This window comes from Narcine bancroftii, chromosome 12 (genome assembly GCF_036971445.1).
Source record: "Narcine bancroftii isolate sNarBan1 chromosome 12, sNarBan1.hap1, whole genome shotgun sequence".
Taxonomy (NCBI): domain Eukaryota; kingdom Metazoa; phylum Chordata; class Chondrichthyes; order Torpediniformes; family Narcinidae; genus Narcine; species Narcine bancroftii.
The window spans coordinates 75,706,027-75,720,186 of record NC_091480.1 but is presented as its reverse complement, the minus strand read 5'-3'; the positions used below and the strand labels follow the sequence as shown (position 1 = coordinate 75,720,186).

The following is a 14,160-nucleotide window of genomic DNA, read 5'->3' as shown; positions in this document are numbered from 1 at the left end:
ACGAAAGAGATGATCGTGGACTTCAGGAGGACCAGGAACGACCACCCTCCGCAACACATCAACAACTCTGTAGTGGAAAGCGTCGAGAGCATCAAGTTCCTAGGCGTTCACTTCACTAGTGATCTACCATGGACACACAACATCCCATCACTTATCTGGAAGGCGCCACAGCGACTGCACTTCCTGAGAAAATTGAAGCGGCCAGGCTACTGGCCACCATCTTGTCAACCTTCCACAGGAGCTCTATTGAGAGTATCTTGACTGGCTGCAATGCAGAGCGGTACCAAATGGATCGGAGTTCAATATACAGGACCATTCGAGTGGCAAAGAGGATCATTGGAGGATTTCTCCCCCCCCCCCCCCCATTGATGTCAACTATCAGGATCATTTCTGAAGAAGGCATGCAAAATCAAGAGAACCCATTCCACCCTGCACACACCATCTTTCAGCTGCTCCCATCGAAAAAGAGAGGCAAGAGATATTATCTGAGACTCTCATGTTCGTGAAAGAATATCTATTTATTTATTGGTATTTATGAATACTTGTCCTGCATATGTATTGTATGTCTGTATGTGTACTATGTCTGCTTGTGTACCTGCATGGTTTTCACCATGGACCGGAGAATGCTGTTTCGTCGGGTTGTACTTGTGCAAGCAGATGACAATAAACTTGATGACTGGACTTGACAAACTTGTCTGTTTGATCATGATGTTGGCATTCTACTTTCTAATCTCTCTACCATGTTTTAAGCAGGTGTATTCCCTGTTCAGAGAGTTCAGAGAAGAGTTATGAGGAAGATTCCTGAAACGTAGGGGCTAACATATGAGGAGCGTTTTTTGGCTCTTGGACTCTCTTCATTGGGGTATAGAAGAATGAGGGGATCTCATAGAAACATTTTGAATGCCGAAAGGATTGGACAGAGTAGATGTGGTTAAGATGTTTCCCTTGTGGGTGAGTCCAGGACAAGAGGGCATGGTCTTAGAATGAGAAGGTACCCATTTAAAATAGAGATGAGGAGAAATTTCTTTAGCCAGAGGGTCATGGATTTGTTGAATTCATTGTCACATCCAGCTGTGGAGGCTGGATCATTGGGGGAGTTTAAGGAGGAGATTGATAGATATCTAATTAGTCAGGGTATCAAGGGATTATGGGGAAAAGGCCAAAATTTGGAACTAGATGTGAGAACGGTTTTAGCTCAGGGTGGAGTGGCAGAGCAGACTCGATGGGCTGAATGGCCTACTTCTGTTCCTTTATCTTGTGGATGTGAAAAAACATAACATGTGTAACCATGCTGTGTGAATCATAGAGCTACTTATAGATGTCCTATAATGAGACAGTTCTTCGTGTGCAATGTGACCATGCTTCAGATCTCCCAATCCTGGGATATAATAAGGGAGGAAAATGACCGTGCACCATCTCCAAAAGATAGAGAATCTAGTTGGTATTCCATTAGCCACGCTTATCATAGAACTATATTGATGAGACATCATACACCTATGCAAATTAGATTAATTAGAAGATAAGGCTGTGCATAAATTATGTGGAAAATATCTCTCTCTATAAAATTTGTCCTGTGTAATCATCACCTGTCAGCAATAAATTATTTAATTTCTTGATGTTTGAGCTTAATTTGCAAGTATAAACGAAGTAGATTTAAATGTTGAACGTAACTGTAGACGCATACTCTCTGATTGCCAATATTTGCCCTGTGGAATGTCAAGGTTAACCTTAAATTTTAAATGTCTGAAGAAGGGAGAGGATTAAGTCAGGAAAATTGGTGTCTTAAACGGTCACGTTTGTTAAGTTCCAGTCTGTGGAGTGATTTTGGAATCTCTGGCATGCAGACATGGCAAAAATCTTACTTGCACATTTTGCTACTTTGTTCTTATTCTAAATTGCTGCGTCAGTTTTTTTTTAACAGAAAATGACAATATGACTTTGCAATTCTATCTTCTTTCAGTTGTCTCCACAAAAAAATTTTGATCCTAATTGTCTGTGTTGGATTGAACCAAAAGAGTGGCATCAAGCAAGGAATCTGAGTCCCATTTTCATTCCTAAAAACTAGAGCCATAAGAGTGTCAGAGAGGATCACTCCCTCCAACACCCCCTCCACCCACCCATCGGAGTGATCTACCTGGATCGTTGTCTGAAACGGGTGCGCAAAATCACTGAGGAACCCTTTCATCCTGTGCGCGGCATCTTTCGGCTGCTCCTGCCGGGAAAGAAATACAGGCATCTCAGAGTCAGCACCACCAGGCTGAGGAACAGCTCCTTCCCACGGGCAGTGAGGATGGTGAGCGACCAAAGGACCTGCTCACACTGACCCTCCGAGACTCTCGTGTTCACGGAACAAAATTTATTTATTTGTATACATGAATATTTGTCCTGGTAGTGTGTCTGCATGTTTTGCACCAAGGACTGAAGAACATTGTTTCGCTGGGTTGTACTTGTGCAATCAGATGATAATAAACTTGACTTGATTTGACTTGACAAATCCTGCCTAGATTCAAGAGCTGAAAGAGACATCCGGCCTGCTGAAAGCAGAATCTACTGACTTCCATACCCTAACACAGCCCGAGAAATTCAGTCACTATGTGCTGACCCTGATGGATGATCTATTCACACCTGAAACAAAAAAAACAAGAACATCTGGAAAGAGTCAGGCAGGCATCTGTGGAAAGAGATTCTGGGTCTCCAACCTCTGGTCAGTACCAGTTAATTTTCAGTAAGAGAGATGATGGAGCTGAGATATGTAGAAATAAGGGAATGTCTGTGACAGAGCATAATGGGGGTACTTAGTAGCACAATAACCTTCTTGGTTTGTAGAGTGTGTTCCAAAGTAAGTGTGTGGACCTGCCCCACAGTTCAGGCATACACATATGGGAGTTGTAAATGAATTGGGGTATTTGGGTTGCATGTGCTCGGAAGGGCAAGTTACCATGCTGTATGTCTGAATTTTTTAAAAATTGCATTTTGAGATCTATTTACATTTTCTTTGTTACCTTTTTCTGAATAGTTCCCCAATTCAGTTTTTTAAAATTACTGCTGAATTTGCTTCACTGACTTTACCTTGATGATATATTTATCAAAGCAATAGGGTTACAATTAAAAATAATCGCACCTCTCTTCTTTTTGACAATCATTAAATACCTCAGTGAAACACAAAAACTGCAGATGCTGGAATCTTGACTGAACAAAGAGGAGTTGGAAAGACTTAGGTCAGGCAGAGAACAGGAAAGGCAGAGGTGCATGGAGAGAAATGGACAGTCAATGTTTCGGGTCGGGATCCTTTGCCGAGTCTCGTGATAGGGTCCTGATCTGAAACGCTGTCTGTCCAACTCTCTCTAAGGATGCTGCATGACCTTGTTGAGTTGCTTCTTTTTGTTTGCATGTTAAACGCCTCACTGTTTTATGTATTGGAATTGTAAACTCTCAGCTCTGCTCTTTTCATTGGTTTTCAGTGGTGGCACGCACGTGACAGTTGCTTTCCACTTTCCAGCTACATCTGCAAAGTGTGTTACCATATAGATCCACGGCTGAGAATGCAGAAACCACACAAGACTAATGAGTATTTTGGACTTTGTTGATCTATGTGTGAAATAATGTTCATGCTCAGTGTCCAAAAGTTGATTTTTAAAGAAAGCGATTTCAGATATCAAGAGCATATCCCTGCTAATTAGATAGTAGATAAATTAGTCTCTGTGTGTCCAGAGAAAGCGGAAAAGTAGATGCTTTATCTGAAATATTTTAGAATACAGGATATAGGCATGCTTAGACCTCCCAAGGGGTCCCTCTTAATTCAGGCTGGCTAGACCATGTTTCCATGACCTAATCACTGAAAAAAATATTTAGAGTACTGGAAGGATTTGCATTATGGAAACGAAACAAGACATTTGATGAAGATTTAAGATTTTTAAATTCTCCTTTCCTGAAGGTATTGATCCTTGTTGGATAAAGGTACTGTATTGGGCAACAGTCCTCCCATACCAGGTTATGAGGAGCATCAATTTATGTTGTTACGAGCCCAGAGGACCCCAAAACCCAGCAGCAATAGAAGTTCATTAAGACAAATGATGGTGTCACCCAGTGCAGTCTGCACCCCCTGGACCCCCACCCCGCCCCCCAGTGATGCCAGTGACAGAGGGCACCATCAACCAGAAATCTCCACAGTAATAGGGCCTTCATCCCAACTCGTTCCTGCCGACCAAGTTGCCTACCTTCTGGTCCCGTGTGACCCACGTCCCTCTAACCTTTTCCTATCCATGTACCTGCCCAAATGTCCTTTGAACTCTGAAACGGAATCCACCTTCCACCACTTCCTTTGACAGTTCCTTCCGCACAACCACCTCCTTCTGATTACCCCTCGCACCTCCTCTAACTCCTGCCCCTCACATCTTAAATTGATGCCCTCCAATTTTAGGCTCCCCTAGCCTTGAAAAGAAGGGCTGACTTTTCACCTATTTATGCCTCCTGATGGATTTATATACCATTATGAGGTCACCCCTCAACCTCCTATCCTTGAGGGAAGAAAGCCCAGCCAATCTAGTCTCACCTCAATCCCTCCAGCAGCAGCCTCGAGGGGTTGCAGGCTCTGGGGAAGCAGTGGACCACCGCAGGGCTCCGGAAATGGGGAGAAGGCCCCCCCCCCCCATTGAGAATGAGGAGCAGAGGAAATGACCCTGCAGGATGTTGACTTCAGCAGCAAACCAGCAAGGGGCTCAGTGGCTGAAGGACCCACACAGGCTGTGGGCGACTTGCAGTTGGGGACCCACACAAGCTGCGGGCTGTTGGAGACTGGCTCATGGGAAACAGGTATCGGAACTGGGATTCAAGAGGGTGCTGAGGGCAAGAAGGGCCTCGTGCGCTGAAGGCTTCCTGTTGGTATTTGAGGTTTGGATCTGGAGCTTGGCTGCTGTTGGATCGAATAGGAGTCTGTTCGGCTGCAGAGGCTGTGGGAGAGTTGGATCAACAGTCATTTGTTGAAGAAACTCTTTTGCTTCTTTCTCTCTTACTGTAAGGGACAACATTAATGGTGACTCTTTGCCTTTTGGCAGGCAGAAGGCAATTTTGTGTAATATTACATATTCTGTAATACATGACAAGAAAGGAATCTTAAATCCTCATGTATCTTTGCAGCACTCTTTCCAGCTTAATGACATCCTTCTTAAAGATAGGTGACAGAAACTACACACAATACTCCAAACACATTCTCACCAATGATGTGGAGCATGACGTCCCAACTGTTGGCTCTGTTTCCCTCCCCATGGATCCCGCATCACCTGCTGAGTCTTTCCAGCATCATTGGTCTGTAGAATGTTCAGCATTTTGGTTTGAGGACAGAATGAGATCATGGGTTTGCCTCATCAGTTGTCTCCCTTTCCTTGGTACATTGTCCATTCCTAGTGCAAGCCAGCTATCCATTCCTATGTGCCCAAATTCTTTCTTGTTGCAGCCAAACAGGTACATTGTTTAAAAAGAAAGGCAACTACAACAGTATGTAATAAACTACCATGCAGAAAGAGATAGAAGAAAGGTAGTGGGGTGGAACCACTGTTAATACTGTTTGTATGTGTCTGGCTGGCCCGCCCCTTGCTGATTGTACCCATGGCACCTCCCTCTTGATTCCCCTCATAAAGGGATTGTGCCATAACCCCTCCTCCCTAGAACAAGCTCACGCCTTGGGTCAGCAACATGAGTCGTGCTATCTGTTTATGGTAATTAAAGCCTATCAGTAGGTAACTTCTAGTCTTTGGAGTTGTTGATAGCGCATCAGATAGAAAGGTAGTAAATATTCCCAGTTACTAGAGGGCAAGTAAAGTGCTGTTACAATCGTGTAGACAGGCTTTTCTATGGTGTTGGCATAGTCTCTGATTAGTGCAACAAGGGGAGGTTGAAAAGCCTGATAGCCTTTGGGGAAAAAAAAACCTATCTTTAAGAAGGATGTCATTATATGGCCTCGGCACCTTCTTCCCAAAGGAGACAGTGGATTGTGATGGAGATCCTTTAAGATGTCACCTCACGTCGATGTCTTCAATGGATGGGAGGTCGGAGCCTCTGATGGACCTGGCTATACTTGCTCCCTTCTGCAGAACTTCTGCATTCCCGGGTATTTGAAATACCAAAGGAGGCTGTTATGCAACCAATCAGTGCACTTTCCACAGTGCACCCGCAGAAGTTTGCTAGAATATCCGACGAAATGCTGAATATCCTCAGAATTCACAGAAAATAGAGGCATTGGTGTGTCATCTTCATGGCTGCCTCCACGTGCTGGCCCCAGGAGTTGTCTTCCGCTATGTGGACTTGCAGGAATTTGAAGGAACTAACTTTTTCCATTTCCATCCCATCAATCTGGTCATGTACATGGTTCCTTGGGTCACCTTCCTATAATCCACGATAAGTTCCTTGGTCTTGATGACGTTGAGAGCAAGATTGTTGTTCTGGCACCACCCAACCAGGTTCTCAATGTCTGTCCTATAGTCTAACTCATCCTTTCCTGTTATTCGGCCAAGCAACAGTGATACAGTCAGCTAATTTATAGACAGTATTGAAGCCAAACTTGGCTCCACTGTCACGAGTATAGAGGGAATAGAGGGGAGGACTAAAGACACTTAAAGATCACTTTCCTTTTTGACACCCAAGCTGTAGGTTGGCGCACTAATATAGCACCATTGACATGACTGTTCTCTGTGGATGTTTCTTCACACAACCCAGACCTTACACAAAGGGCATGTTACTGAATTTACAGTATACTTTGATGAGACATGATTCATTTGGGCAGCGAGCCTTTCAAACACACCATCACGTTGAGTCACTGCTCTGTCATGAGCCATGCTCTGAAGAGAATTTACACTGTGAAACACTTCACTGTGAAATGCTCTTTGGAGTTTTGAAGGATGAGTTGGAATCTTATAGAAACATAAAATTATGAAGGGAATAAATAAGTTAGAAGCAGGGAGGTTGTTGTCCACTGGTACGTGAGACTAGAACTAAGGGAGAGAGCCTCAAGATTCAGGGAGTGGATTTAAGACAGAGAAGATGTAATATTACACAAAATCACATTATTCTGCCATAAGGCCAACAAAGATTTGCCATCAGCAGAAGTTGCCTGGTACCCTTTATAGTCAGAGAAAGAGAAGCAAAAGAGAGTATCTGCTTCTCCCAGAGAATTGTGAATATGTGGAATTCTCTACCCAAAAGAGCAATAGAGGCTGCCTCATTCAAGACACAGATATTCTTAAAAATGCTGGAATTAAGGGTTCTGGGGAACAGACAGGTAAGTGGAGCTGAGTCCAAGGCCAAATCAGCCACGATCTTATTGAATGCTGGAGCAGACTCAACAGGCCAGATATCCTACCCTCGTTGCTACTTCCTATGTTTCCCATTTTCAGAATGCTACCATAATGATGGAGTAATAGATTTACTACTTAGAACCTCATGGAAATAAAAACTTTGGAACAATTGTGTTAATATTTATTTGTCTGAAACTTCAAGACCAAATACCACCTGTTATAATTCAGAGGAAACAATCATCTAAATGTCTAACAGTTTACTCCTTACTTGGGAATAGTACCATTGGTAGCATTGAAGATGGCCCCACCACTGGATTAAGGCAGGAAAATGTCAATCCACATATCTCGCAGAGACCAGAAACTCAGAGGCTGTGAACACGTGTGATCAAACCGCATGATGGCTCAGCCTGCAGCTTAATTGTCCAGGCTGGCAATGGTTGTGAAGTTTATCATGGTTGTGAAGGGTCTCAAAACCAACAGGGTGAAGTCTCACACCCTCCTGGAAATTATGGGAACACCAACAACAACATTTTCTGTGTCCTGAGAAAGCTCAACCACAGCAGGAAAGATAATTCAGTGAATTTAATTGGGAAGATCTTTCAAGGAGTGTGATGGGCCAAACAGACTCTTTAGTGCTGAATAATTGGGTGGCACAATTAGCGTAGCAGTTAGTGCAACGCTATTACAGCGCCAGTGAACCAGGTTCGAATCTGGCGCTGTCTGTAAGGAGTCTGTACGTTCTCTCCATGTCTATGTGGGTTTCTGCCGGGTGCTCCAGTTTCCTCCCACCCTTCAAAATGTACGGGGAGTGTAAGTTAATTGGGATATTTGGGTGGCATGGACTCATGGACCAGAAGGGCCTGTTACCAGGTTGTCTGGCTAAATTTAAATTTTTTAAAAATTGAAAACGGTAAAAATGCAAAATTTAAAACTGAGGTCTTGTTTGTTTTACAGGACCCTGATTAATATAAAGTTGTTGGGTACTGTAAGGTAAAACATCATGAGATGGGAATGTGTAAGGAGTTACCCTGTACAGGGCTGTAACAAGATGTGAATGCATCCTTGTACTTACAAGATAAGAGAGACATTGATGGATTGAGAGGCAGGAAGCTAGCAGGGAAAGGATAGCAACAGTTTTAGTCATTGGACAAGTAATGATATGATGATGTTCTAAGCACGTATCCAAGGGTATAAAAAATCACCATTTTGCTGATAACGGCAGAATGCATTCTCCGACTAACATCGTTAGTCGCAAGTGTTACAATCCGGTAATAAAGAACAAAGAACCCTGATTTCGACTCAGTCTGGTGTTTGTCTCACTCATTCATGAACAAAGCAGACCTAACAGTACCCTCTAAGATGGCATGGCACTTATATTTGTGGATGGAAAGCACTGTAAGATTGGCATCCCCATTTGATGCTGGTGCAGGCAAAATTATGAGGATTGAAAATGGTCTCAAATTAAAATTACCCTGTTACTTCAATTCTCTATCCCACTGCCACTTCGACCTCAATCTAAACTCAGATCAGATACTATTTATTGTCAGGTAATAAAACAGAAATGCAATGTTTCACAAAATTGCCTTCAGTCTGTCATAAGGCAGCAAAGATTCACCATCAGCAGAAATTGCCCAGTGTCTCTTACAGACAAAGAGAAGCAAAAGAGAGCAACTGCTTCTCCCTGAGAACAATGAATATGTGGAATCCTCTGCCCAAGGAAGACACAGGCGGAGAAAGAGAAGCAAAAGAGAGTTCCTGTGGAGTTACTGAGTGTCCATGGATTTGCCCCCTGCGCTCCCGCAGTCTCTGTAACCTCCCAAGTTTCCCGTTCGGTTCAAGCCATTGGCAACTCGAGCCTGGACCCAAATGTCTGATACGAAACTGTTCCAACAATGATCATTGCTTATGAAAATTTAAAAAAAACTGTAGATACTTGGAAAACTCAAATGCTGGAATCACTCAGCAGGACAGATGGCGTTTGTGGAAAGAAAAACAGTGTTATTATTTGGGTCAGGGATGAAAAGTCATAGAAACATTCACTCTCTTTCTCCTTCCTTCCACAGATGCTGCCTGACCTGCTGTGTATTTCCAGGCTGTGGGCTGCTGGAGATTGGCTCAGGGAAACAATTCTTGGAATCAGGATTCTCAATGTGAACTTGAGGGTGAGGACCTTATCCTTTAGCTTGACACCATGCAGCCTTCCAGACTCAACAATGAACATAAAGAATTGAAGTAGGAGTCGTCCTTTAATCCTTAAGGTTGGCTGCCTTTCAATTGGATTGTGGTCGTCCTTTAACTTCAACATCAATATCCCCAATTCCCAAAGTCCTTTACTATTCAGAAATTCATCAATCCCTCTTATGAACATACACAATGCTCAGCCTCAACAGAGTGGGACACTAGCTGAAGGACTCTCACCAGGCTGTGGGCTGCTGGAGATTGGCTCAGGGAAACAATTTTTGGAATCAGGATTCGAGAAGGTGCTGAGGGCAAGAAGAGGCCCTGAGGGCGTTTGGGTGCTGAATGCTTCCTGATCGTCTCGGAGGGGTACCAGGGATCTGAACTGAGAAACAAAATGGTGCTGAGGGTGCTGAAGGTTTCCTGATCACGTCAGAGGGTTAGATCTGGAGTTTGAGTTGTAGATGGATTGAACAGGAGTCTGGGCAGCTTCAAAGGCTGCGGGAGCGCTGGAGACTAATTCGTGGCCACTCAGTGACTCCAAAGGGATTCCCTTTTGCTTTTCTTTCTCCTATTGTCAAGGGTGACTGTTTGTCTTACAGGAGTCAAAAGTAAATTTCATGTAATATTACATTTTCTGTATCATTACATGACACCAAAAGGAATTTTAATCTTGAAACTTGGTCATATATATGTTACTTTTTTGTATTATTACATGACAATAAAATGAACCTTGACCTCTCTGAAGTGAATTCCAAAGAAATGACTGCATCTTTCCACCAATATTTCACCTCATTTTTGTTCTAAATGATCTGACCATAATTTTGAGATCGTGACTCTAGTTCTAGGCTCACAGCCAGGCACAGCATCCATCTTGTTGAACCCTTTTGTTCATTTCAGTGAAATTCACCTCTCACTTTGATAATATGGGAGGCCATTCAGTCCATCGAGCCTATGCTAGCTCTCAGAGCAATCCCACTCCCTCTCTTTCTTCTAAACCTCCGAGAGCGAAAGTCTAGCCCCATCAATCTCTCCTCATATGACAGATTCAGGGTGTTGAACTTTCATTAAAAACCTCTTTTTTTAGAATGCCTATCATTTTTCAGTAACAGAGACCAAAACTCCTGCGATGGACTCACTTTTGCTTCTCTTTCTTGCCTTAGCTTCGCAGCTGGCTTTGTGTGCTTTCTGGTGTGCCTTTCCATGGCAAACAAGGGAAAGTTTATTCTGTTTTTGTCCTTTTTTTGTGTGTTGGTAAATATAAACAAAAGCTTTACCTTCACCCCTGTGCCCAATTCCTCTTGCAATAATGGTTATCATACCAACTGAGTTTCTTCAGCACCTTTGTTTATTGTAACCTACCAAGGAATTTTTTGAACGATTGAATTCAAATATTTCTGTTATCAGTCATTCTAACCCTGTGTTCCATTTTTTAAGCTTTTAGTTCCTTTACGTCGAGTAATTTTGGACTTAACTTCCTACTTACACCTTCCCTGGAGGTCACTTTTGTTTCTCACCTGTCGACCTGCCGCCATCGATAGCCCTTGTACCATTCAATCTTACTGCTCTCCGTATTATTATGCACATTCTCCTTTTGCTCTCCCTGACCCTCCCCTCTGTTGACATAAAATCGGTTTCTTTCCCCCAACCTTACCCGTTTTTGGCCAGCACCCAGAAACGATGATTCTCTTTCTTTCTCCACAATTGCTCCATGGCCTGTCGAGTATTTTCAACATGTTATCTTTTATTTGAGATCCGACAGACTAAAACCCGATGTTTACAGGCTGAAATTTGTATGAGATATTGCGGAGTTACTAAGTAATTATGCTGCTGGTGAGAAGATTAATAATGGCTTCCTTGGGGAGCTTGTTCAAGTTCATTATCATTTGTGCCTCAGAGGTTAATTTGCGAGCAGACTGGTTAGTCTTCTCAAATACAGTATAACATACAAGACACAGTGCAAAAGTACAACATGCAGAAATCAGTTGGCATGGAGCAAAAGCAACATAATTTTACTATTTTGGGTTCATTCAGGAGTCTCGGAACAGTGAGAAAGAAACTGTCCTTGAATCAGGTGGCGCTGGATCACATACTGATGAATTATTTTCCTGACAGGGAGGGGGCTAGTGGGGAGAGTGTGGTCAGGGTGGGATGAGTTTGTTGGCAGCAGGGTCGATGCAGGGTGGGAAGGTTGGGGGGGGGGTGAATGTGGAATGGCCAGACAAAGATTGGCACAATATAATTTATTACACCACAAAAATTACATAAAGGAAAATCAGAGATATCAGAAACGTGCTTCAGGTGTGGGTTAGAAATTGGTACCTTTCTACACTCCACATGGACCTGAGCGAAGGTGAGGTCCTTTTGGTTGGAATTATCTAATATATTAACTTGGATTACGGGAACAGACTTCCCACTGGATCCGGAGCTGTATTTATTGGGAAACCTGGAGGATGTGGGCATAATGTTAACTAAATTCCAAATTAAATTTGTAGATATTGCCCTGTCAGTCGCAAAAAAATGCGCTGCAATCATCTGGAGGTCTGATTCCCCCCTGCTCATTACTCGATGGACCACAGAGATGCACAACTGCGTGCCCGCGGAGAAAATAACTGATAATTTAAGAAATAAATACGATACTTTTGCCAAAATATGGCAAAGTTATCCAGAGCACTTTGGTGCGCAGCATTAACAACAGGCCACAGTTCGAAAAAGCTAACAAAATACATGAAGACAACAGCAGTGAAGCACCTCAAGGAGTGTGATATGCCATAAGTAAGGACCAGACTTGTATCATACGATAGGCTTTTATTAACAGAAGAAGCCACCTCTACTGACCAGTGGGATAAGTTGCACCATCTTTTATACCAGTAGGGTGGAGCCAGTCTACAGTCATAACCAATAGCAAGCAGTCAGTAGAATATGTTACATCACTACATTCACCCCCCCCCCTTAAAATTAACCAATTTTAAGTAATAGTAAAAAAGGAATCAAAAGGGTTAAAAAGCACCACAGAAGAAGAAGAGAAAATCAGTAGTCAAAAAAAATCTGCGAGAAATACAGCAATGAAAACTTATCGTAAGTAAGCCGTTGGGGCAGCCTTGAAACTCTCTGAGACAGACGCAAAACAACTGGAGAGGGATCCTGTAAGCTTACAGGAGAAGCTGCTTTTTCAGTAGATAAGAATTGATTGGTAGCAGGTGCTGTTTGGGGTAAGTCTCTGTGTGCTACAGGCTGAATTTCAGGGACAGGGACATGCTGTTCTGAGGAGGGCAAAGGGAGATTAGTGGAAGCGGGAAAATGGTTAGAAGCTGCAGGCAGAACCCCTGGTGAAACAAGATCCCTAAGGGAAACAGTGTCCTGTCTCCCATCAGGAAAAGCAATTTGAGCATATTGCGGGTTAGCACGAAGCAATTGTACACGCTCGACTAATGGATCCACCTTGCTCTGTCTAACATGCTTTCTCAGTAAAACTTCTCCAGGTCTAGAAAGCCAGGCCGGCAAGGTTGATCCAGTCTTCGACTTTCTGGGAAAAGAAAACAAATGCTGATGAGCTGTTTCATTAGTTGACGTGCAAAGTAAGGTACGGATAGAGTTCAAAGCTTTATGCAACACTTCTTGCCAGCGGCTGGTGGGGAGACCTTTAGATTTGAGTGCCATGGTAACAGCCTTCCAGATTGTACCATTGCTGTGTTCAACTTGCCCATTCCCCCGAGGGTTATAACTGGTAGTGTGACTTGTGGCAATGCTTCTGTCAAGAAGATATTGCCAAAGCTCTGAGCTCATAAAGGCTGAACTGCTATGAATGAAATTTGGATAACCAAAAATACTAAAAATTGAATCAAGATATTTAATTACAGAACCAGCAGAAACATTAGTACAAGGAATAGCGAAAGGGAAACGAGAGAATTCATCACTAACACTAAGAAAGTAAACGTTTCTATTATTTGAAGGTAGTGGCCCTTTAAAATCTACACTGAGGCATTCAAAGGGTCGAGAAGCTTTAATCAATGAGGAAGGTGAGGGTTTGTAATAACGTGATTTGTATTCAGCACCAACAGGGCATTGTCCAGTTAGGGTTCTCACATCCTCTAATGTATAGGGCAGATTGAGAGATTTCACATAGTGATAAAGTCTGGTGACCCCCGGGTGGGACAGTTCTTCATGAAAAAATTTTAATCGGTCTAGCTGCAGACTCGCACAAGATGCGGGAGAGAGAACATCAGGAGGATCATTGAATTTTCCTGGACGATAGAGGATGTCATAGTCATAGGTAGAAAGTTCGATGCGCCATCGCATAATCTTATCATTTTTAATCTTGCTCTTCAATCTGGTGTTGAACATGAAGGCAACAAATTTCTGATCAGTTAACAAGGTGAACTTCCTGCCAGCTAAGAAGTGTTTCTATAGTTCGGAGAGTTTGGATAGTTCGGATAGTTTCTGTAATAGCTCGTGCTTCCTTTTTAATGGATGAGTGTTTTAATTCTGGCCCACGTAATGTGCGAGAAGAGAAGGCTACAGGTTTGCCAGCTTGATTTAATGTGGCAGCTAGAGCAAAATCAGATCCATCCAATTCCACTTGGAAAGGGAAATCCTCATCAATTGCAGACATTGCAGGCCTTGGCTATATCCTGTTTAATGTTTTCAAAGGCTATGACGGCCTCATTATTTGAAGAAAAATTGACGGTTCTAA

At 43.0% G+C, this 14,160-nt stretch overlaps 1 protein-coding gene and 2 long non-coding RNA genes across 9 annotated transcripts in view; 1 reads left to right on the top strand and 2 right to left on the bottom strand.

Moving 5' to 3' along the window:
• Positions 1-4,437, bottom strand: part of LOC138747573 (SH3 and cysteine-rich domain-containing protein 2-like) — a 102,408-nt gene extending 97,971 nt beyond the window's left edge. For 4 of the 5 annotated variants that reach the window (XM_069906906.1, XM_069906909.1, XM_069906911.1 and 1 more), the window contains exons 1-2: positions 4,269-4,437; positions 2,135-2,212 (exon numbers count right to left, since the gene is read on the bottom strand). In XM_069906906.1, the coding sequence (XP_069763007.1) occupies positions 2,135-2,185 (51 nt within the window). In that variant the 5' untranslated portion in view covers positions 2,186-2,212; positions 4,269-4,437. Of the gene's footprint in view, positions 1-2,134; positions 2,213-4,217 lie in introns of all 5 variants that reach the window. The other variant, XM_069906908.1, reaches the window with a different exon arrangement.
• A 94-nt stretch (positions 4,438-4,531) lies between these two features.
• LOC138747099 (uncharacterized) lies at positions 4,532-10,219 on the top strand. The gene is made up of 2 exons (XR_011347305.1): positions 4,532-4,812; positions 9,353-10,219. It is a non-coding gene; the product is annotated as an uncharacterized lncRNA (long non-coding RNA).
• Positions 10,220-12,255: 2,036 nt separating this feature from the next.
• The window catches only part of LOC138747570 (uncharacterized), a 28,613-nt gene continuing 26,708 nt past the window's right edge, over positions 12,256-14,160 (bottom strand). For all 3 annotated transcript variants that reach the window (XR_011347549.1, XR_011347551.1, XR_011347550.1), the window contains one exon: positions 12,256-12,993. This is a non-coding gene — a long non-coding RNA (uncharacterized lncRNA). The remainder of the gene's footprint in view (positions 12,994-14,160) is intronic.